Genomic DNA, 21999 nt, shown 5'->3' on the forward strand with positions numbered 1-21999 from the left:
AACAAGGCTAATGTGCTCATAATTACAGCAGGTGTTAACCTGGGGGCCTAAAATAATTTGCAATGAGAAAACTTTAATGAGCAATTAAGCATGCTAGCCCATGCTAAGGCTTTCCTCCTTTTAATGATGGGTATCGTTTCAATGTCCACAGCCCCAGCGTTGATCTGTGGCAGGCGTTCAGCCCCACAGCACAGGGCGGCTGAGTGACATGTTGATTAATCACCTCATCTATACTGTGCTAACAAACAGCTCAATCTGCCGCTGCTCACACTGCAGAAAACTGCCAACGACTGACTGTGCAGCACTCAACAGCTTCACTCCGAGAGAGTTTGTTTAGCTCTTGCGTGAAGCCACAAATTGTCACAGGACCTCTTTCCTTAAGAAGCTCAATTAGTAAAAGATGAGCTAATTTGGCTTTTGTCAGAGAGGGACGTGGCATTTATAAGACATGTGTGAGCCATATTTCAAGGTCCCTCATGCTCAAATGTTTCTCAGGATAGGAGCTCCTTGTGTGAAAGAATACTTCTCATTTTCTTTGGCCCCCAAAAAGCAAAACATTCACCACCAATGCAGGTATGCCCACCTGTGTCCTATTCTTAACCAGTGGTAGACTGCAGCTGCACTGGGCTGCAGTGCATTCCTCTAAAATAACCCCTGACAGACACTACATCGGTGGTTATTTTCATGGGACTGTCAAAAACGAAACTTTGGATCTTTTGATTCTGAGGCACTCACCACTATACGTGTTGAGTGGTGCTAAAACGAGCCTCAGCTGGACGGCATTATCCAGACACGTGGTGACACCGCTGGCCAACCACACCACAGCAGAAAAGAGACGATTTAATGATACAATAACAGAAGAACGTGTGGTGCGGCTGGACAACTCCTCACTTCATGCACACACGCGTGGAGGCAAATATACACACACAAACAGTCTTGCACATCTATCTTATGAGCACGTTCTGTTTAAAATTTACCCAAATTTAAGCCCAATCCTAATTCTAACCTTAAACCAAAACCAAAGTCTTAACCCAAAAATAGCCCCTTGACGAAGTGAGGACTGACCAAAATGACCTCAGTTTGCAAAACTGCCTTCACACTGAAGGTTTAAAACTCAAACTGATTCTCCAAGGATAGAGGTGTAAAAACACACAGATGTGCACAAACACACACACACACACACACACACACATGCCAAACTATAAGTCCAATAACAAAAGGACCACCATTGTGTGAACTGGGGGATCACCTTAACTTCAAAAGGCCATCTCTGAAGTCTCACCTCACATGTGCAGCACCATTGTCTGACCTGCTACTTAACCAACAGTGTGATTAGCCCAGCACATGGAGCAAACAGACGCTGATGTGCACTGACCGGCCAAGCTAATTGAAATAGCACCGGTGTTTGGTCAATGTTATGTCGGCTAGCCCAGCCACGGGTCGCCCACAGTGCACTTTATTTCCCCTTGGGCACTCTGAGGTTGGTCTCGGTTTCGTCAAGAGGCCTTCTGTCCCGTGGCCTCCCTCTGAGCTCCCAGATGTAGATGTCCTCTGACAGGTCGACCGCCTGAGCAGCTTGATATTCAATTTGACATCAGAATCTGTTTACCATGACCATGACTCCACAGAAGGCGCATGTCTGTGTGCATGTGTGCATGTATGTGTCACTCACTCACAGCTGGTGTTTTTAACTCAGCCCGGCAACCTTACGAGAGTCAATGCACACAAACTCACCCAATCCATACTCTGAGCACAAACATCAATTTGCACACAAACAGCGCCTACTGCCATTGGCTACTCGCATGCCCTGAAACCGCTCACTTCGCAAATAAACCTCCACAGTAACGGCTCATTAGCAACACAACACATGAGAGCGAAGATCAACAGCGGGCCCGGTCACACCTCACCCTGCCGGTCCCACTGCGGAAAAACTGATGGGTGGAAAATGGGTCCTGCCGGCTCTCGCAATACCTCCGGGGCAAGAAAACTTTGGCCAAGGGTGAAGTCAAGACAGTGAAACAATTTGCTGTTCTATATGAAAAGAATGATACAGGCAGAATAGTGCAGAGGGTAACTAAAGCCATACTGCATTTCCCAAACACTGTAATAGAGATAAAGAGTGCAAACTGAGGTTAAATCACAGAGGAGTTAGATGGTGAAACTGTAGCAATTGCAAAGTGCTGATGTCGTTGATGTAATTCATCTCTTATATGAAATCAGCCAGAGGAAGCTTTCTCGCTCTCTTGCTCTCAAAAATGATGACAGGAACCTCCCGTCCATAAAAAAGTGATTCCCATGTGAACTGATCTCATTTACCAAGTGGCAGTAATAATTTCTTAGTTCAGCTCTCCAGCTTTTCACCGTCATTCCCAACCCTGATAAACTGCAGTAAGATTCTGATAACAAACGACTGACATGTGGAGGAGAACACCAATTCCCATGATGGTGAAGTCTCATTCCCGGGATACAGCGGGAGAACATGCTAATCGTCAGCCATTTTGGCTCCAGGTGTCACCCACATGTGTGTGTAGGACCTTAATTAGTTGGAAACTAAAAGTCCCAGGGCAGCCAGAGTGCTAATGAGGCCTCTGCTTGCAAACAACACACACATGTGAGCAAAGCACACACTTGCTGCCAGCTGGCACACACCCTTACCCCTCGCTCCAAAAAAACACTTCAGCACCCCATGTCCCACCCCCTCAGAGCACACACACCCATGTGTGCGCGCATGCACACACACACACACACACACACACACACACACACACACACACACACACACACACACACACACACACACACACACAAAACCTCTGTTCATTAGCTAAGTAGCTCAAACCCCTTCACCCCTGCAATACCATCCCAAAAATCCCCATCTCTTTCAGCCCTGTACTCCTTGACCCTCTCACCTCCCTCTATAGAAAACCTCTCCAGTAACCAGAACAACCCGCATTCATTAACCCATCCCTCTGTTTACTACACAAACAGGCAAACTTTCATTAAAATATGACAGCGAAGGAAACCCAATGCAAGATTATCTCAAAGTTTACATAGAAAATAACCAAACGCAGAGGAGCAAAGTCATAAAAAAAAAAACCCAACATATCGACAAATGAATCTTAATTGAAACTGACTCCATCCAAGGCAGAAAATGGAATATCCAGATGATATGCCACTGTATACTGAGGAGCTATCCAGGACACCAAAAATCCTGTCCCCCTCATTAAGGAAAGATTCCTTTGGGCTAAGCCAGATTCCTTCAGACCAGAACTAACACTGGCACGGGGGCGGCCAGTTAACACAAGGAGCTGAGAGGATGAGGAGAGAGAGAGAGAGAGAGAAAGAGAGCAGAGAGGGAGGGGGCGGGGCAACATCTGGGCTGAGTTAACCGCTGCCTAGCAGGCTCTGAACCCAGCAGGGTCCACTGGAGAGAGACACAGGCGTTGGGCACTAGGCGGTGAGAAAAAGAGAGGGAGATGTCATAGCAGTGAAGGGGAGGTGAAAGAGAACATGCAGAGACAGAAACAGACAGGATATGTATGTATTGGGGGGGGGGGGGGGGGGGGGGGGGGGGGGGGGGAATCATATCAATAAATGCCTATACAATATCGATTGAAATGTCAGTGCAATTCCTGCTTGAGAAGAGGCCAAAGGCAAGGCATTAGCCGTAGTAGGTTCGAGTTGAAGGGATTGAGCTTGCTACATGGAACCCAAAACTGAAATACATCATGTGACTTTATTGCAATACCCTGGAGAATGTTAATACTGTATGTTGTGTATCGTATTTTCAATTTATCAAATAAAATCAACCAATCAGTCAACCTGCTATTTGGCAGTTTGACCCTTTGACAGAACATAAGACACATTGCTTGGATCCCACTTGCCAGGTGTCTGTCCTCTATTCCTCTAAAATAACTCAGACCTTAGATTCTGACAGCTGGAGGTAGTGCTGAGTCTATCAATACCTCACTATATAGCAGAACACAAAAAAAGGACAAAAGTTGAACAAAATTATGTCTGCATCTCATTAGTAGGTCCATAATCAATCAGTCAATTTCCCTCACAGTGACATATTAACTATTTCCTAACACCTATCTGTGTAATTTACTACCATTTCAAATGGTGTCCTTCATGCACTCACAAATTTACTAGGGAGTTGAAAATGTCATTCAGAGGGAGCACACTGCTGCAGAGTATACAGTGCGAATATTTCTGCTATGACATGTTTACGTTAGAAAAGAGAAACAGAAGTTCACATTCGGCACTAAAAACCTGTGTTTTACAAGAACACTAAACATCCAAGAAACAGCCATAAGAGACTGCCAAATAAATCACATGTTATCACTAATGGGCTCGTTCCAGCAAACAGCAAGATTGGGCATATTAAGAAATAGTTTTTAAAACACAAAAGCGTGTTTGGTTGATTCTTGGTTTTAGGCTAAATTATGCAGCTTGTATAGCTGGAATTTGGATCTTTGCCTCTGTGTAAGGTTTTGACATGTTCTTGGAACGGGCTCCGGGTCTTTACAGACGTTATATTTCACATTTCACAATGTTGATTCCAAATCCCTGTGTTGTTAGTGTTAGGCATTCTCTGAACTCTAAACACGTTTCATTCTGGAGGAAGTATCAAAATCTCATTCTCTGGCAAGCACTGACAGAGTGAGTGAGGAGAAATAACTTGTTGGGAACACAGGATAGTGAGCATTTTTGAGGCGATGGACAGAAACAGAATTTGTACATCAACATCTATATATGATACTGCATTGATCCCTGAACATGAAATTAAGCTTTAAGCCTGCTCCCCTCTATCAGCTCAGAGGAGGCCATGGAGCATCTTTGCACACTAGGAAAACTACGCAGCACAGATAGATGTAAATCGAAGTGACTGTGCAGTCTGCTCTGAGCCACTGCACGTCTGAGGTCATGTGGGAGGACCAGTGTGTTGTTCCTTCACACCTGCTGGTGATGTGAGCTGCTCGAGTCCCCAGGAATAACATCTAAACCATGGGAGAGCAACACTTAAATTTGTTCCTGTTGTTTTTGTTCATGGTTCAGATGCACAAAGAGAATGAGTGAAGCTAAGCATGAAAGAAACAGTACAAAGTACAGCACAAAAGGCACAAATTAAGTTCTTCCATTTCACCTCATGTCTCTCCTCCTCCTTTGCGGCTTTCCCTCTGGGTCCACATATTACGATACAAACTAAACTCTTCTGCAGCAGTCACAGAGCTTCATTGTACTGCCTGCCAGAGTCCACACACACATACTAAGCTCACCGTAACCACTGGTAGTTTATTCTGCCTGTAATGAGAAATCTGAGCATGGACACACACACATACACGCGTGCACACTCCCACATATGAGAGTACAAAGACACCCAGATGCACAAGTGCAGTTTAGTCTGCCGGTAATGAGAAATCTGAGCATGGACACACGCATACACACCTACCAGGGACTTCTGTTTGTCTGTTTTATGGCATGATATAAAAGGTGGTGGTATGAGCGGCTGCTCTCAGCCACCTCTAGCAGTGAAACCGCTGTGCTTTTCCTTGGCCCTGCCCAGCGTTCCCTCCTCGGGTCCAAACCCATTCTAGCCCGTGGTCCTCTCTAATTTCACCCAAAGCAGCAAAAGCCTGAGCTGAAAAGGAGGAATCTTTCCCCCAAGTCCAGCAAGCTATTCCCTTTTCCTGTCTCCCTCCTCTTCCAGTGACCACAGATCGACAGCTCTACAGCCAGCACTGGCCCAAAACTATGAGAGGTATTTTCAGCACTGTAATTTGAAGCACACACGGCGCACACACAGACACACACACATACACAAACACAGAGACACTGTGTATACATAAAGACATACAATGAGACATGACAGGATACACAGTTGCCCGCTACGGCACGTGTTCCACACCACGCAACACCTCGTCAAGTCGAGATCCGATCACAACTTGTCCAGTTCTTCCCGTGAGCTCCTCCCGTTTGAGGAGCCGTAACACAACTCAGACAGGCAGGGCGGAGGCCGAACTACACAGAGATGTGAAGGAGACTCATCTGAAAACAAGAGGCCAGTATAGGGATGTTATGGCAGGGAGGGCACAACCCAGAATAGCTAAGGGAATAAGAAACAGTCCTGACTTGAATACTAAATACAAAACTAAGCTTTGGTGCTTAAGGGGAGATTTAACAGATGCTTTATTTGATCCTTACCTTATGGGAAGTAGATTTGTGAAAAAAATAGTTTTTAGTTCTTTAAATATCAGGTTTAAAATATATTATTTTCAAATCCTGGTCTGATTTTCAACTATGTAAAGCAATTTAGCCATATTTTTTCTGACAGCATCCCTCACCAAAACTCTGACTGATGCTTTTTCATTTCCATCTACATTATTCAGCTGAACCTTAACTAACACAAGGAGTCAGCGTCCTCCAGATGACCACAAACAGTGAATAATTGAATGTATAAAGTCTCACAGTAACTCGTGATCCATGCAACATTATCCACCATTGTTTTTCAGGATATATGCGTGGGAATACAAATAAAATTGCTCCTCAAATGTTGGTTAAAATGTCCTTTTAATGGACACGTTGGGACAAGCAGAGAAAGTCACAAAACAAAACAGACAAAAAAGTCTAATTTGAAACTCTATCTGCCCATCAGTGGTGGGAGAGGGAGTGGGAGTGTGCCACATGTGCGGATACATACACACTCTCCCCGAGTGCGCCAACAACCTAAATACACCCGTCTGTACACTCGCACGCACGCATACACACTCATGCACTGATTACAGATGCAGTATATACTGCTCCTCCTGTCCAAGACCTTAATTACCCTGCACGGTCTTATTTCCCATAAATACAGCAAGAGCAGGGCTGTAATTAGGGCCTATTTTTACCCCACCTGGCTGGGGAGAACCCAGTTCAATGCTGGCCAGAGGGATGAGCCAGCCCCAGGCTTCTGCACTGGACTACACTGCAATGGGTGGAACCAGGACAACAGTGAACACACATGGTCTGATTGTGACTCTACCAATGACTGATAGAGATGTGGCCTTGCTTGAGCAACCCTTGCGACTCTAAGACAGGCATGTGAAAAGAAATGGATTCAAAACATTTAATGACATTCAACAGATGAAAGCGAACATTACATGCCAAAGCACGGGGGGGAAGTCAATGTCATTTGTCTCAGATTATGAAGTTGTTTGAGATCCATATCAAATGCTTAAAGATACATACAGCGCAAAATAAAGTCATTTATAGGGACATACTAAATTTCATCTCCTCCGGGAAAAAAAAGAGGAATCCTCACCCTAATGGTCTCCAGCTTTCGTGAGATAGCCCGCCCCAGAAATCGCTTCAGCGAGCAGTTGTGGCTTCTCGTGATGAGGGCAGCTGATTGGCTCTCATGTGAGACGCCAAAACAGACCTCCCAGCGAGGCTACAACCTCAAATAGCATGGACACTTCTCTGCCCCTCTCTGTTTACTTTGTGGCCACGCTGGCCTTCCCCTGCCATCAACTCGCAACTAAACCAACAAACCCATCAAAATCCAGAGCGGCGAAAGTGGGGGACTCTTCGGCGTATCCTCTCATAAGGCACAAACAAATTATTTCGGGCAGTACAGTGTAACCACTGATACCATCCAAAATGTTATTATTGTTATGTTTTGTGGTACTGAGCATTGCTCTTACGGCTCATGTTTACATTACAGCTTCACACCCACATCTAAATTACTGGTTTCATCGTGTTGCCGTATGTTCGGGATTCACCGGCTGCTTCCCTCAAATCCCACTCCGCTGGATGGAGCGTTAATGAGCATGGCAGCAATTCTCACGTTATCCAGTGAGAGAGTGACAGAGACACATCTGAAAACTGACAGGGTGAGGCTCTGCTTGCTTTGGACATAGAGGACTCCACCGAGGGCGGACTCCCTTGTATTTAAGAAAGAGGGACAGGAAAGGGGAAGGCAAGGAGAGAAATTGAGAGGGAGTGTGTGTTAATATTTAAAAGAAAAGAAAAGAAAGAGAAAAAGATATTTGCCAACTTAACCCCTTGTGGAGCTCAAACAATAAAAAATCTTTATGTGAGAAATTTAAGCAACGACTTTTACTAAAAACAATGACAAAGGTGCATACTCCACAGAACCTAGGAGGTGAACAGTTTCATTAAGAATTATTTCCTGCCACAGAACACCAGCAAACTGTATCAACTACCCCGAATTCATGTCGGTCGACTACTTTTTTGGATGTTTTTGGCAAAACTTATTGCTGTCAAGTTTTGTTTGAGCTCCACAAAGGAGTATCCTTCCAGCCCTATTGTATTTGGGGTAGCGGGAGACAGGGTAGATCATAACAGATTGGAAACCTTGCAAAATCACACAGAAACTATCTGCATGGACAGACTGCACAAGGGGTAAGCATTTGGGTAAGCTGTTCCTATGAGCTATAAAGTACAAGTATAACAGATGACTTGGGGAGAGAGGCGGAGAGAAGAAGAAAGCAAGTGAAAACCAGACCAAAGGAAGAGGAACCCTCTAATAACTTTGATCTGGGTCCTAACCCTTCTCTGGTTTGAGGCAGTGAAGCCACGTGAGTACAGGGGCGGAGGACAGCTTGCTGACTCAGGCCTCCCCTCTCCTCTCCTCTCCTCTATGCTCTTCTCAGAGGTGGTGAAACAGAGAGAGAGAAACAGAGAGAGCTGGGCAAGTAGAAAGACCAGTGGACATGGCTGGAATGTCCCAGCAGCACATCCTCACCACTGGTAACCACTGGGCTCTTATTGAAGACACTGGTTCAGACAGACAGACTCTACGCAGCACTGACTCAATCTAAACTAATGAGAACCTTTAACCGGACAAAGTGATCTACATGCAATATGAGCCTAATCTGATTTGAATTACTTTTGAGTCATCAGTTGAGCAGAGTATGCCTAGTGACCATGGACCTGGAAAAGCATTTGAGGCAGGCAGTTTGGAGAGCTGATGAAAAGCTGTGTTTAATGTCCACACAGAGACAGAAATCTGGAGAGCCTTACGGGGTGGAAAACATTCAAACAGGCCCTCAGGAGAGCTGCCGAATAATTGTGCGTCAAAAGGACTTCAACACTCTGACACACCTGATGTAAACATCCAGGTTCAAACGGTTGGAGTGGAGCAAGCCAGCACGACTCATATTACTTAAGCAAACACACACACATACAAATGCACTGTACATGCCCTCTGTTTTGGTAAAGGGGCAGAGTTGTAAGTGTGCCATAAAGAAAATAATCAGTGTACTCTTTTTTTCAGTGCTGGCTCCGTGCCCATAAAAAGTCAGTGACGTGACATAACACACATACCTAACATTCAAGAGCTCTGACACCTTTCCCAAAGGTGCCAAAACCTCAGAAACGCGCACACACAAAAACACAGGAACGTGTGCACAGGCATGAGTCGACGCATGCATGCAAGCACACATACACACTCAAATATGTGGTCACCATCTCTTTCCTGTCCATACACAGTGATGTGCCTTCCAGGTATTTCTGCGGCCTAATATTTAATCTGCAATGGCACGTCGTGTTTTCGCAGGATTCTCTGTGTTTACAGATGAGAGCGCCCAGGGCCTACAACAGTCCTTGCGTCTGAGTAATGAAAACACCCTGGGAGGTCCAGCACTGAGGAGTGTGAGAATATATCCTCTCAAACACCCCCACCGCCGTGCTCCCCACCCCTCGCTACAAACACTCTGCCAGTACACTTCCTCATTGCTTCTGGCTGTAACACAGTCCTATTGGCTCAGCCCTGGCCTGCCATTGGTGGAGGATTGTTAATAAGGAAGTAACACGTGGTTTGAGAGCCGAGGTTCATGGTCGTGCTCGCTCAGTGTGGGATGGGTACCCGTGGGAAGAGGAGAGCAGGGAAAGCAGCATGTGTACCATCTCCATAAATCAATAGTGGATGAATCACCAAGACGAGTGGCCAGTGGTGAGATCCCTGGGTTAATGTCAACATGTTTATCACCCTGATGGGAAAAAAGCACTGTGAATGGGTGTGGAGTGACACTGCGACCAAAAGCACCAAATCCAAGGGGTCTTTCCCCTTTTCAAATTTACATTTCCATTGATTTATTTGTTCAACAGTGTCATGTCATGAATCAGCTACAGCTATACTTTGAGATTGAGAGTCTGTTTTCAACAAAGTGAAGCCTAAAAAAAAAAAAAAAAAAAAAGGACTTACCTGAACAGGTGTCAGCTGAGCTCTGGGGTCAAACACTCGCAGCATCTTGTCCTGAACAGGCATAGAAAGAGAGGGGATACTTTACTGTAGGACTGTAGAAATCAGTAAATTACAAATATACACAACAAATAGCGGCGGATTATATATTCAAAAGTGTCGTATCAAATCAAGAGTGCAGAAGTTATATCAGCTTCAAATCCGTTTTGTATACAGTGCCCGGTGACTCAGTTGTTTCTCTCCGTCTCGAGCAGAGCAAAGCTACACGGAGTCTGAGGCCAAGTAACAATAACGTGTGAGGGCTGTGTGGCAAGTCTGTGTTTTACAGTGAATTTTGGCTTTGTGAAGAAGCATGAATACGATGTGCAGGAGAGGGTCAAAGAGCATGTGAGAGGTCAGGATTTAACGTTCTCACAGGGAAAAGGGGCGAGCGGGACAACAGGCTCTGCTGCCAGCTGTAGATTTGCCCCACACAGAAGCAACTGACAAATAAAAGCACTGCAAAAACTCAAAATCTTACCAAAAATATCTGTCTTATTTCTAGTCAAAATCTCTCATTACAGTTAAAATAAGACATGATCACCTCGAAGTAACTTGTTTTTAAGACTATTTTCACTTTTTTCCAGTGAATTTTCACTTGAAAATTTGCTTCTTTCATTAGCAAAATTTGCCAGTGGAAAAAGTGAAAATTCACTGGAAACAAGTGAAAATTGTCTAAAAACAAGTTATTTCTTAGGTGATCATGTCTTATTTTAAGTGTAATGAGATATTTTGACTAGAAATAAGACAAATATTCTTGGTAAGATTTTGAGTTTTTGCAGTGAGCTGAGCATGTTACAAGTGACTGACAGTGAACTCTAAGACGTTACGAAAATCAATTAGATTAAGTAATCCATAGACGGAGGACACGTAATTTAAGCTTTCCAACCAACTCGTATATGAGTGCAATCTGACGGATTAATCGTTACCAACAGCAGCAATCCAATGACCTCTCCATGGCCTTATATGCCTTGACCCCAGTATGACCATCCAGCATACGGCATCAATCACAGCAGCCAATCAGAGAGGTTCCTGTGTGATTGAGAGGAAATGGGGCCTAATGGGATCAGGCTGTGACCGGGACATGCGTGTCTGCCGCCCTGTCACTCAATACCATCGTGTGACTGTGATCACAGCAGTAGCCTGACGTACGGGGCTGATCGCAGGTAATAACCATAAGGGCTGAGACCAAAACATGCACACAGTTAACACACATATATGTGTCAAAGGGAATCAGGAGGCTGACAGTGACACATTCAAGCACACACCCAAAAAAAGAAAATGTGTGGCTCACACACACTGAGACACCATACACACATAAATACACACATCAAATGCCCCAGCCGTCACAGGCAGCGGCGTGTTATCCTAGCAGGCTGAAATCAAAGCTCCAGCCAAGGATCAGTGTGAGCAAGGGGCTCGCCTCTCTCTGCCCCGGCTCAAAGATCTGCTCACCCCAGCCATCCATGAGGGGATTTATTTGCTGTTTATTGGCTAGAATAGCAAACAGAGGGTTTTCCTAATGTGCCGTTTCTCTCTTTCTCTCTTTCTGTCTCTATACTTGTGTGTGTGTGTATGTATAGCTAGCCCACCCACGATTATAAGTGCCCCAAGGCTGTCTTTGGGTGTCTGTGACCTCAGCCTAAGCCAAAGGCTCAAAGAGCACTTTCATCGGTAAATTTGGTAGATTATAGCCAAATTCATCTCTGTGAGTACACTGAGGTCAGTATGTGCAGAAAATCACCAGAGAACCAGCAAAAGACATGGGACACACACACACACACACACATATATATATATACACATACACAGGTGCTGGTGAATGTTGGCTGCTAAGTTTATTTACTTGCCAATTGGGATGGTAAAAACCAGCATTTCAACAGCCAGTTCTACTCCATCTGTAAAAACAATCACAGCGGCAGGTTAATTTGGGGATTTTAACAGCCGCTGCGACCAGTGGTCAAAAACGGGAGTTACCTTTCTTCATGCACACACCCTCACATAAACATTCACACAAAAGAATATGTATGTATATGTATGTGTATATAGGACATATTTTTGTTAATGGTAATTTAATGGTATAGCACTGTATAATGTATTTCTTTACTTTTTCGTCTGTTTTATCTTTGATTTTGATTTTTATTTTCAATTTCATTTCTTATGTGGACCATGTGTCTGAATAAAGATTCAATAAATATGCACATATACACACAGACACACACTTGTTCACTGCCGTCTCATCCTAAGTGTTGCTGTGTAAACAACACCATGTGAGGGGAGGAAAACACACAAATGAGGGGCCAGTCACATACAGATGTGCCCACCATACAAGCACACAAACACACACTCAAACAAGCAAACATACTCCCTCTTAAGCCTATGACAATAACCCATACAAACACACACACACACACACACACACACACACACACACACACACACACACACACACACACACACACACACACACACACACACACACACACACACACACACACACACACACGGTGATCCATTTCAACTCATAAATGCACAGATGGAGAGCCCAGATAGCAGTGTGTGTTTTGGTGTGTGCATGCGTGTGTTTGTGTGTGTGCTGAGACAGCAGCTGTTTAATCAAAGTGACAGAGCACTTGCCTCATTCTCAAGCTGCTGTTAATGAGTTTTCACTCCAGTCTGCTGCACAACTTTCACATGCACGCACATACACACACACACACACACACACACACACTGGGAATCTGCAACCGAGGGTGCTCTCTCCACTCATCAAACACACCACCACACTGCCAACCTCCCTTTCCCAGTCTCCCACGGTTACCAATGTCCAAGCCTGTTTTGACCGACAGTTTAAGAGTTCACAATCTCTACATTCACTGTACCATCTTGTTCTTCTCACCATGAGAAATCTGGTGCTCGGTTCAGCCACAGTGCAACAAAGCCACACTTTCAGCTTTCAAGGTGGACCGAGGACCAATAAATCCTATGACACCTTATTTCTCAGCTGCATACCTCCCTCTCCCGTCCATCACTCCTATAAACACAGCCGTTCCTCCCCCTCTGCTCTCTCTACCTATGTCTCTCTTCCCTGAACTGAATGGCGCCTTTCTCCCTCTCTGTCTCTGCGAGTATGTCATAAATATACATTTCTCAAAGTCCAAACGAGGCCTGTCATGAGTCCTGCTCTTTGGGGTGGTGGTCTCCCCCTTCATCTTCCCCCACCTCAGCCCTGTGCCCCAATATTTACCCTATGGGAGGGCCAGGGGATTGGACCCACATGTTGGCAGGCCCTATTTGCTTTAATAAGCTGGATTGGAGAGATTGAAGGGCGCCTTTTGGGTTAAATGACACCAGAGCCCAACAGGGCAAGAACCTCGGAGGCCCCTGGCTCTGATCTTGGCTCACATTTCTTCCTCTCTTTCTTTTGAGCTGCCTTGTTCTTTGAGGCTACATCGAGGCTGACGGTAGGGGTAGTAGCTTGGGTGAGGACAATTACCCTGTCAGAGTAAATGTCGCGACTTGGATACGGGCTGTGATGGGTGGGATAATTTGTTTCTTGTCAGCACGAATACAAATAAGGGGGATTAGACTGACAATCATACATGTTTAGCATACACATATTTTAGATGTCTGTCAAAAAGTTTGTTCTAGCTCAAGTGCAATTAAGCTTGTTGTGCTTTGCCTAAATTACACACCAGAGACCTCCACCTCGTGCTCAAAACAATCCGTGTGTGTTTGAGAAAATGCAAAAGAGGGAATAAACACACAGACATTCATTATGGTGCATATTTTGAGTGCAAAGACACTGTAAATATGAATTACATTCACCTGCACTGATGAAACCTGGCTCTTATGAAACAATTCCACTTCAATTCATAAATTCATTCATTCTCTGCCCCCTGCTCATAAAAGCCATACCACCTCCTTCTTTCCACCTCCTACCCAAGATATTAACAACCTAATGGAAAGCCCTTCAAGCTCTGTGATTATTTCCTGATGACAGGGGGTAGATGGGGCCACATGTATGCCCAAAAACCCAAATCAGGTTCTCTTTCTTGTGCAATTAAAATCAGCTGCTCCTGGCTTTGCAGACCCAGGTGAGCTGTAAGTTAACCTCATACAGTTCTCACTGTTTCCTTCTAATTTGGTCATAACTACTATAAGTTGTCAGCAGGGGAGTGATGGAGGCAGACTCGTGCTTGTACACAACTCACCACCGGACAAGTGAGGGGGCAATGGGGAATACAGGGATGTGTAGGGGTCAGAGTTCACAGGGGTCGCAACAAACACAAACCCCTGACAGATGCATCATTCACATGCAAGTATGTACCCTCGTTAGTGCCCTGATTAACACATTAGTCCAGTTTCCATTCCGGCTGGGAAAAACTCCACAGGCCCTCTACTACCAGTGGCCAAGACTACTTAACACTTCTTAAACATGCCTTTGTCATCACTATTAGCCTATTAAGACCAACTGGATATTGGGTTTTTGACGTCACAATGTTTCCAAGTTTATCCCTTTTTCCACAAAGGTGAACTCATTTCCCAGAACTGATATTCCCCACCCTTGTTTATAAAATTCACCCCTGTTGTCATGCTGATGGAATAATTCTCACATAAACATTAAAATGACCCACACAGATTTGAGAGGCAGTGATTTCCAGTGAGGGGCACACTGCCTTGAATGTGAGCCATCGGCCACATCTAGTGGTCAGACTCCATAACTGCAACAATCAAACCAGGATCGGGTAAAGGATAGAGATTCTTTGTGGAGTAGAATAAAACACCATTCCCACTTTATCTAGCCCCAGCCCTGAGCTTTTTTCTTTCCAAAAGTCAAAAGTGAGGCCCTGCTGGTCATTAAAATGCATGTGATGCAGTGTAAGTGTTCTCACTAACCTTGCAAGAGGAAGCCAGCAGGGACCCATCCTGCTTCCAGCTCAGACTCTGCAGCTGGTCACCATGCTGCTCCAGAACTGCAGACACACACACCATACAAGGAGATCAGAGGAACAGCGCACTTGAGACACAGTACTCATGTGAGACAAGGACATCAAAGAGAAAAAGAAGGAACAGCACCAAAGAGAAAGAAATATGAGACCAAAAAAGTGACAAATAAGCAAATTTTCAATAATGAGAAAGACACAGCACAGAAAGAGAGCACAGTGACAGACGAGACCAAGAATCTAATGTCCAGTAGGTCACTGCATGAACAAATAAGTAATGCAGGACAGATGTGAAGCTACAATGAAAAAAAAAAAAAAAACACAGCATGAAAAAACATACAATCATAAGCAAGGATAATTTACACCAAAGGAATTAATTATATGTCCTGATAGGTGAGGAATATGACACAAATGATCAGTGTGATGATTACAGAGGTTACAGTGCCATAAATGAGCACAGCACAGCTTGTGTGAACAGTTTTTACAGTGACATCAAACAGGTGACAGGAGAGGTGCACTGGTTAATGCAGTTACACACAGAATGATTTGAAATAAACCAAACAGTGAAGCACAAACAAGAACTTCACACACCCACTCTCAATCACAAAAATGGAAAACCGGATCAAGTAGAAATGAGGAATGGGAGTCATAGTAGACAGTGCGGGGGTACAGCTCATGGGAAGTGGGGGGTCAGCAGTGAGCAACAGCAGCCAGGCCAGCTGTCATGAGGGGGGGGGGGGGGGGGGGGGGTGACTATATTCTGAGGTCAGTCCAAGAAGACTGGGACCAGGACTGTGAACCAAAACTTTACCTCTGCTGCTCCAGCACTTAGACAGAGCCACAGGGCTGTAAAACGTAGGCAGTGTCAGTGAGAAGGTCCCGAATGAAAAAAACAAAGGTTTTTACCAAACCAACCACTTCACTCCATTCCAAGCATCAATGTTACACAGAGAAACATAGGACATAACGAAAACCGACAACTGACTGGTTGACAGAGACCGGAGTGTTAAACATTACAGACACAGTGCATGATGTAAAACAAATTAATCGATCCATGGATGCAAAAAGGCAAAAGAGTTTTACACTAAACGCACATCCATACATATGCATGTGTTCTTTGTGCTCGTGTGTGCAGCTATGTTGCCAGTGGCTACCTGCTAGTGGTGCATCCTGGCGGCTCGTGTCCCAAATCAGGGGGCACTTGTTGGCGCCCAGAGCCAGCAACCCAGAGGAGGTGGGGTGGAAGAGGACCAGCTCCAGCCTGCCCTGACCTGGACTCAGGGTCAGCTCCGCCTCGCTGGGCTGCTCCTGCTCTGGATCGCATACACGCCACAGCTTCATCTGTACACATAGAGATGCAGAGCATCAGCCAAAGGAGCATAAAATTGGCTTGTAGGTGGACACATCACATACCATCAAGCTCTTCTCTCTCCTATTCAACATCCATTTCCGCTGCTAACTCAGCCTTTAATCGCTTGAAAGATCAAACGCTCAGAACCTTTTTTCAACAACACACCCCCTCTACCTCCTTCTCCTCTACCTGAGCACAAGGAGACAGTGTCCAAGGCTCCTTTCCCAGAGACCAGTAAGTCTTCACTGTCTCCTTCAGTTAGCCAGCTACCCCCTGTTAATCATCTCACTCTCCTCTCTACATCTCACAACTTCAATCTGCTTCAAAGCACAAGTGTTCATGACAACTGGTTTCATCATTCGTCTGATTTCTAGCACAGGGCCTGACATGGCTGCATATTTTGAACTCGTTTTACCTGATGTAACTTTTCAGAGATTTTTCTTTCTATCTTGCCTTCAAATGACTGATATTTTCAGATAAATTAGCAGTGTGTTTTTATCCCATCTTGTACACATTTTGACTTGGTCCTGTCTTTGACATGTCAAACCTCACCTTTACATTTCACTAGCAGAAGTGATTTCAGGCCAGGGTGATTTATGATTTCAACTCTCATACAGTGGCTAGGATGTTACTTGAACATGCCTGTTAAAAACCCTCAACCTCAGTGAATATCTGCTCAGTTTAACATTGAATGCAATGCATATGAACAATCTGCCCAGACAGCTGGTTTGAAAGCCAAATCAGACAAGACAGACTTGTATGAACGGTCTAGCCGCCGACTGCGGTCACTTGTGTTGTGGCCGGCTGCCCATCCAGATGGTCTAGACTCTGAGTGAGAGGTGCAGCGAGCAGGTGGCAATTCAGCTTCACAACCAGAGACAAGGGGCTATATTGGAAGCTGTGATGTGGTCCTTTAGAAGTGCTGGCTAAATGGCATGACGGGATGTCATTTGAATAATCACAGCTGGGTTTGAATTTCTGCCTCGTGCAAAGTTATGAGAGCAGATGAAAAGGGAGTGTTTATGTGTCAGAGTATGGAGAGTTACAAAATAGCATAACCTGCTCTCACAAGTGGTGTGTCTGTAAACATCTATATGCAAGTACACATGAATACAGGGAACTTGCACTGCAGCTTGTGCATGTGCATTCACTTATACTCTCTCGCTCACTCTGTACAAGCAGGTTTCTGAAACAATATACCCTGTTGGCAAAAGATAAGAGGAACGATCAGTCAAATAACTGTTCTGCAGATGCTGGGCACTGCCAACCTCTCTGGTATTTGTGTGTGTGTGTGTGTGTGTGTGTGTGTGTGTTTGTGTGTGGTTCTAGCTGTGTGTGTTTGCACAGGTCTCTGAGGTAAACCCTGGTGCTGAGTCTGAAGTTGTAGAGCCACACTTAGCAGATTCCAGTAAGCCAGGGCACCTGTGGCTGAGGATAATGTGCTGACAAGAGGGAGCTTTCAAAAGGTTTTAATAACAAACACTGAGGCAGTTCATATCATAATCAAAGTCCTGCCATCAACAACAAAGCAGAGGAGCCAGAAGGGATAGAAAATGGTCCTGAGTGTCAGTATACAGCAAAGAAATGACAATAAGACCAGCACAAAACAGGAGAGGTTTCCTGAATACTGAATTTATGCATCTATCTGCCCATCTGTCTTACCTTACATCCTTAGTTGCAGGAAGGAAGGAAGGAAGGAAGGAAGGTGAGAGGAGAGAAGGACGGAAAGTAAGACCTCACCGTTTCATCTGCAGAGCATGTTGCCAGGAGACGATCATCAAAAGGAGAAAAGTCCAGATCAGTCACAACATCTAAGAAGGGACGGGGGAGAAACGACAAAACGACAAAAAAAATTAATTTGGGTGAGACGTCTCTGGCTAAATTTAACTTCTGAGCCAAGGCATTTGTGTTTCTCATGTGATTAGTCTGTTGGCAGAATAACAGATTTAAGAAGAGCACAGTGTGCTTGTGGAGTGGAATGGTAGGAATTAACACACAGAGAGAGTGAGAAAGGAGACAATGAAGGAACTGAGAAAAACAGGGGACAGACGGTGAGACGTGAAAAGACAGAAAAGGGCTTCGGACAAAAAGATGTGATGAGGAAAAGGGTAAGGTGATGCTACCAGCATGACAGGAAATCTGAGTGACTGTCCATTTGCCGTCTGAGCCAGGTTTGACCGAAGACAGGCCCAGCATTCCTCCACCTGGAAAAAAGAGGAAACCACACATACACACAGTGTCAGCCAACACATTTAAAAAAGGAGATCAATAAAAGTCTTGCATTTTATTTCTTTCCCCTAAATTATCTGATTTGTGCCATTTGTTTTCTGTAAAGCACTGTACAAAAACACTTTGACCCAAACTTCTGCCTGCGAATGTGCAGCTGATTGCATGTGATGATATAAGAGTTGTTCTCTGACACACGCTTGGGAAAACAGAAACATATCAGAGCTGCAGCTGCACACAGCGGATTAGCCTGATTGCAGGGAGTAAACCATATCATCGACCACATTATCGCCGCCTTACCAGCCTGTTCAGTGTTGAAGGCCACCAGCTTGGAGCTCACTTTGATGTGGTTCCCCTGGCATGAGAAGGAGCCAGCACGGACATTGTTGATCCAGCCCTGGATTTATAGACATGGGCAGTGAGGAGTAAGGGATCAGAGAGGATGAAACAAGTTATGCTAACGCAGGGACAGAGGATTCTGGATTGGGATTGGATTGCATAACAGAGGGGAATAAGAGAAGTCATTCAAGCCTGAGCATTTCATCTGATCTCTGCAAAGCACAATATGGTAGAAGTCGACAAATGAGTGGAATCCTAAGCGTTCACCTGACATGTCTGCACAAGAGCACAGCTTCAAACGCAGGCATAGCCCACTGCACAGAAGCATCACACAGAAAAACCTCTGACTGTTAAGGGGACATGTTAAAGTGCGTGTGCACCCAAGTTGCAGTCACAGTTTAAAAAAAAAAAAAAAAGAACATGAACGTTGTAATAAACAGGAAGGATCTAGCTGAGAGCAGACACACACGCACACACACACACACACACACACACAAGAGACTCTTGAATCAGCACCATGTTGAGGAAGTGGAAGAGGCTCCCTGCAATGCACAGTAGAGTACTCTTAAAACTCACTCTCTTTCATAACATTTACAAGGGAGGAGTGGCAAGAGGGCAGAGTGTCTGTACAACATGCTCCAGCAACTACTGCTGCTACTCAGAAAACCGAGACTAACCACGGCAGACATTTGGCGTACACATCCGTACACACACACACACACACAACACAGGCAGGGAACACTTTCCAGCCAAGACAGTACACAGCAGGCAAAAGAACTGCTAGCTTTGCTGAGGAAAGCCACTTTACTGTTCTGTATTTGCAGCCAAGCATAAAACAGTGCCCTGTAGGAGCGTGTATCTGTTTTAACAGGATTAAAAATTCTGTGTGAGTGTGTGTGTGTGAGGGAGTGAGTGAGTGAAAACATGAGGAGACAATAATAGGGAAAGTGATGCTCCTGTGACAGAGGCTCACACCCCCGCTGTGTGGGATCTGCTTCAGTGGGAAAGAAAACCGCATAAATAACAATCCTAATCTAGATTTCGTTGACAAGAGACGAGAGCTTTGCAGTTTGGCCAGAAAACGGTGCCACATATTAGGCGGTCCTTATTCAGCGGTGCCTTTCTTAATGTAGTTTAATCACAATGTGAGCGTGTAGCCCAGTTTTGTCAGGATTGGCTAAAACAGTCAGGCCAAGTCCATTCTGCTGTGTGTCCTGACGATGAGGTGGAGCTTTCTACAACGTAATACCTGCACTCTCAGCACTTGGCACCGGTGAATGTGTGTGTGACCGCAGGACAATTGAGTTAAGGGTCATGGAGAGGGCTACAAGTGCGAGGAGAGCTGACAACACTAATCCCCAGGCTAGTCTTGTGACTGTCTTTCCTCATTGTGTACAACCCCGTCTATGGTACAGCCCAGGCCCTGGACTTGGGACAGGCTGGGCTGACGCTGGCTGACTGTAAGGCTTCAAGAGGACATTTGGCACCAACAGAGGAGAAAACGTCCCACTCATTCCTCTCGTCTGCTGCCTTCCATGCCTATCGGCCCGTCGCTCCTCTCTCCCCCTTCCTCCCATCTTGCCATAGCTCTCTTTTCAGTGTTTGACATGATAGCACTTGACACATGGCTAGAAAAACACTGACTGGAACAGACACAAACGATGCACAGCCCACATGTGCCTACTGTGCACACGGACGGCTTGGTTTTGACAACAGCAAGCACCATCTACTGTCTCAGATCCTGTGCAGAGATTGCAGGGCTCATTCCTATCTGGACCATCCACTTTTTACATGCCAGACATTTTACTGCCTCAGTAACACACATCACTGAGGAGTGAGGGGAGCTGCCGGGCTCGCAGCTTAACACAAATGAGACCAGAGGACGACAAGAATGGCAGATTTTCGATATGCAAAGTACTTTCTTCCTGATAGATCCCTTTATTCACAGCCCATGGGGGAACGACTACCTCTGGGACTGGCGATACTCATCTGATTTGTGTTCCAGATTTTCACCTTTTCCTTTTTAGCACTAACACTACCCTAACGAGCCATCAATAACAGCATAATGCCGCATGAGCACTCATAACAACGTGACAAATCAGTTGTAATGATAATGATGAGGGGCGTCTGCAACATCTGATGTAGGCTAGCTGCTCTGTGCAGCCACATGGGTCGTAGTTGCACTAGTAGCCTAGTTTCTGCTTGCATATTCACACATGCCGATTCAGATTTTTGTCAAACTCCGTGAATGCAGAGCTGCCTTTCAAGATGCAGGAAGTTGAATATCCTTTGCAGACGTTCCCCCAAAACACCACTCTGAAACCACAGCTAAAAAAAAAAAAAAAAACATGCTAGTATTAGCCAGGGAGGCTGACTTTTTCCCAGACATCCATGTGCTACTCACATCTTTCTTGGCAATTGTTGGAGTGGTGTTTTTGAATTTCGAGGTCTTAAAACGATTCATGCTGCCCTCTTCAATTCACTTTGGTGCCTTCCGGGTGTCTCTGTCGAGCTGGTTGGTACTCGCTGAGGGTTGCTACAGCTGACAGCTCTGACACTGGCCACGGAGGGGGACCGCTCGCTTTGTTTCCCTGGCCTCGCCGGTAGGGTGGAGTTTTCTTTTCAACCGGCCGTGGCTACGTTGGACAGGTTTTGCTTTGTCACGTGCTACCCCGGATCTAAAAACATGCGCAACCCTTTTCACAACCCACATATATATCGCAAAACACCTAATGTTTTACCGCTAAATTATTATGGGTGATTTTTAGCTGCACGAATATAACCGTGCAAGTGATTTATAAACACAATGACAAGATTTAGCAGAATAATGTGCCACTTTTGGACCCCGACAGACCAGCGTTGACATCTTGAAACCAGAACATCTTGGAGCG

The 21999-nt window shown here is 45.2% G+C and overlaps 1 protein-coding gene across 2 annotated transcripts in view; it reads right to left on the reverse strand.

Annotated features, from left to right (window-relative positions):
* LOC115363635 (mitochondrial import inner membrane translocase subunit tim16-like) overlaps positions 1-21704 on the reverse strand; it is a 121415-nt gene extending 99711 nt beyond the window's left edge. Inside the window, exons 1-7 of one of the 2 annotated variants that reach the window (XM_030057899.1) lie at positions 21513-21702; positions 19070-19166; positions 18667-18747; positions 18284-18354; positions 16347-16533; positions 15146-15222; positions 10211-10261 (exon numbers count right to left, since the gene is read on the reverse strand). In XM_030057899.1, the coding sequence (XP_029913759.1) occupies positions 10211-10261; positions 15146-15222; positions 16347-16533; positions 18284-18354; positions 18667-18747; positions 19070-19166; positions 21513-21572 (624 nt within the window). In that variant the 5' untranslated portion in view covers positions 21573-21702. Of the gene's footprint in view, positions 1-10210; positions 10262-15145; positions 15223-16346; positions 16534-18283; positions 18355-18666; positions 18748-19069; positions 19167-21512 lie in introns of both variants that reach the window. The other variant, XM_030057897.1, reaches the window with a different exon arrangement.
* Between the last annotated feature and the right edge of the window lie 295 nt (positions 21705-21999).

The sequence above is a fragment of the Myripristis murdjan genome, chromosome 8 (genome assembly GCF_902150065.1).
Source record: "Myripristis murdjan chromosome 8, fMyrMur1.1, whole genome shotgun sequence".
Taxonomy (NCBI): domain Eukaryota; kingdom Metazoa; phylum Chordata; class Actinopteri; order Holocentriformes; family Holocentridae; genus Myripristis; species Myripristis murdjan.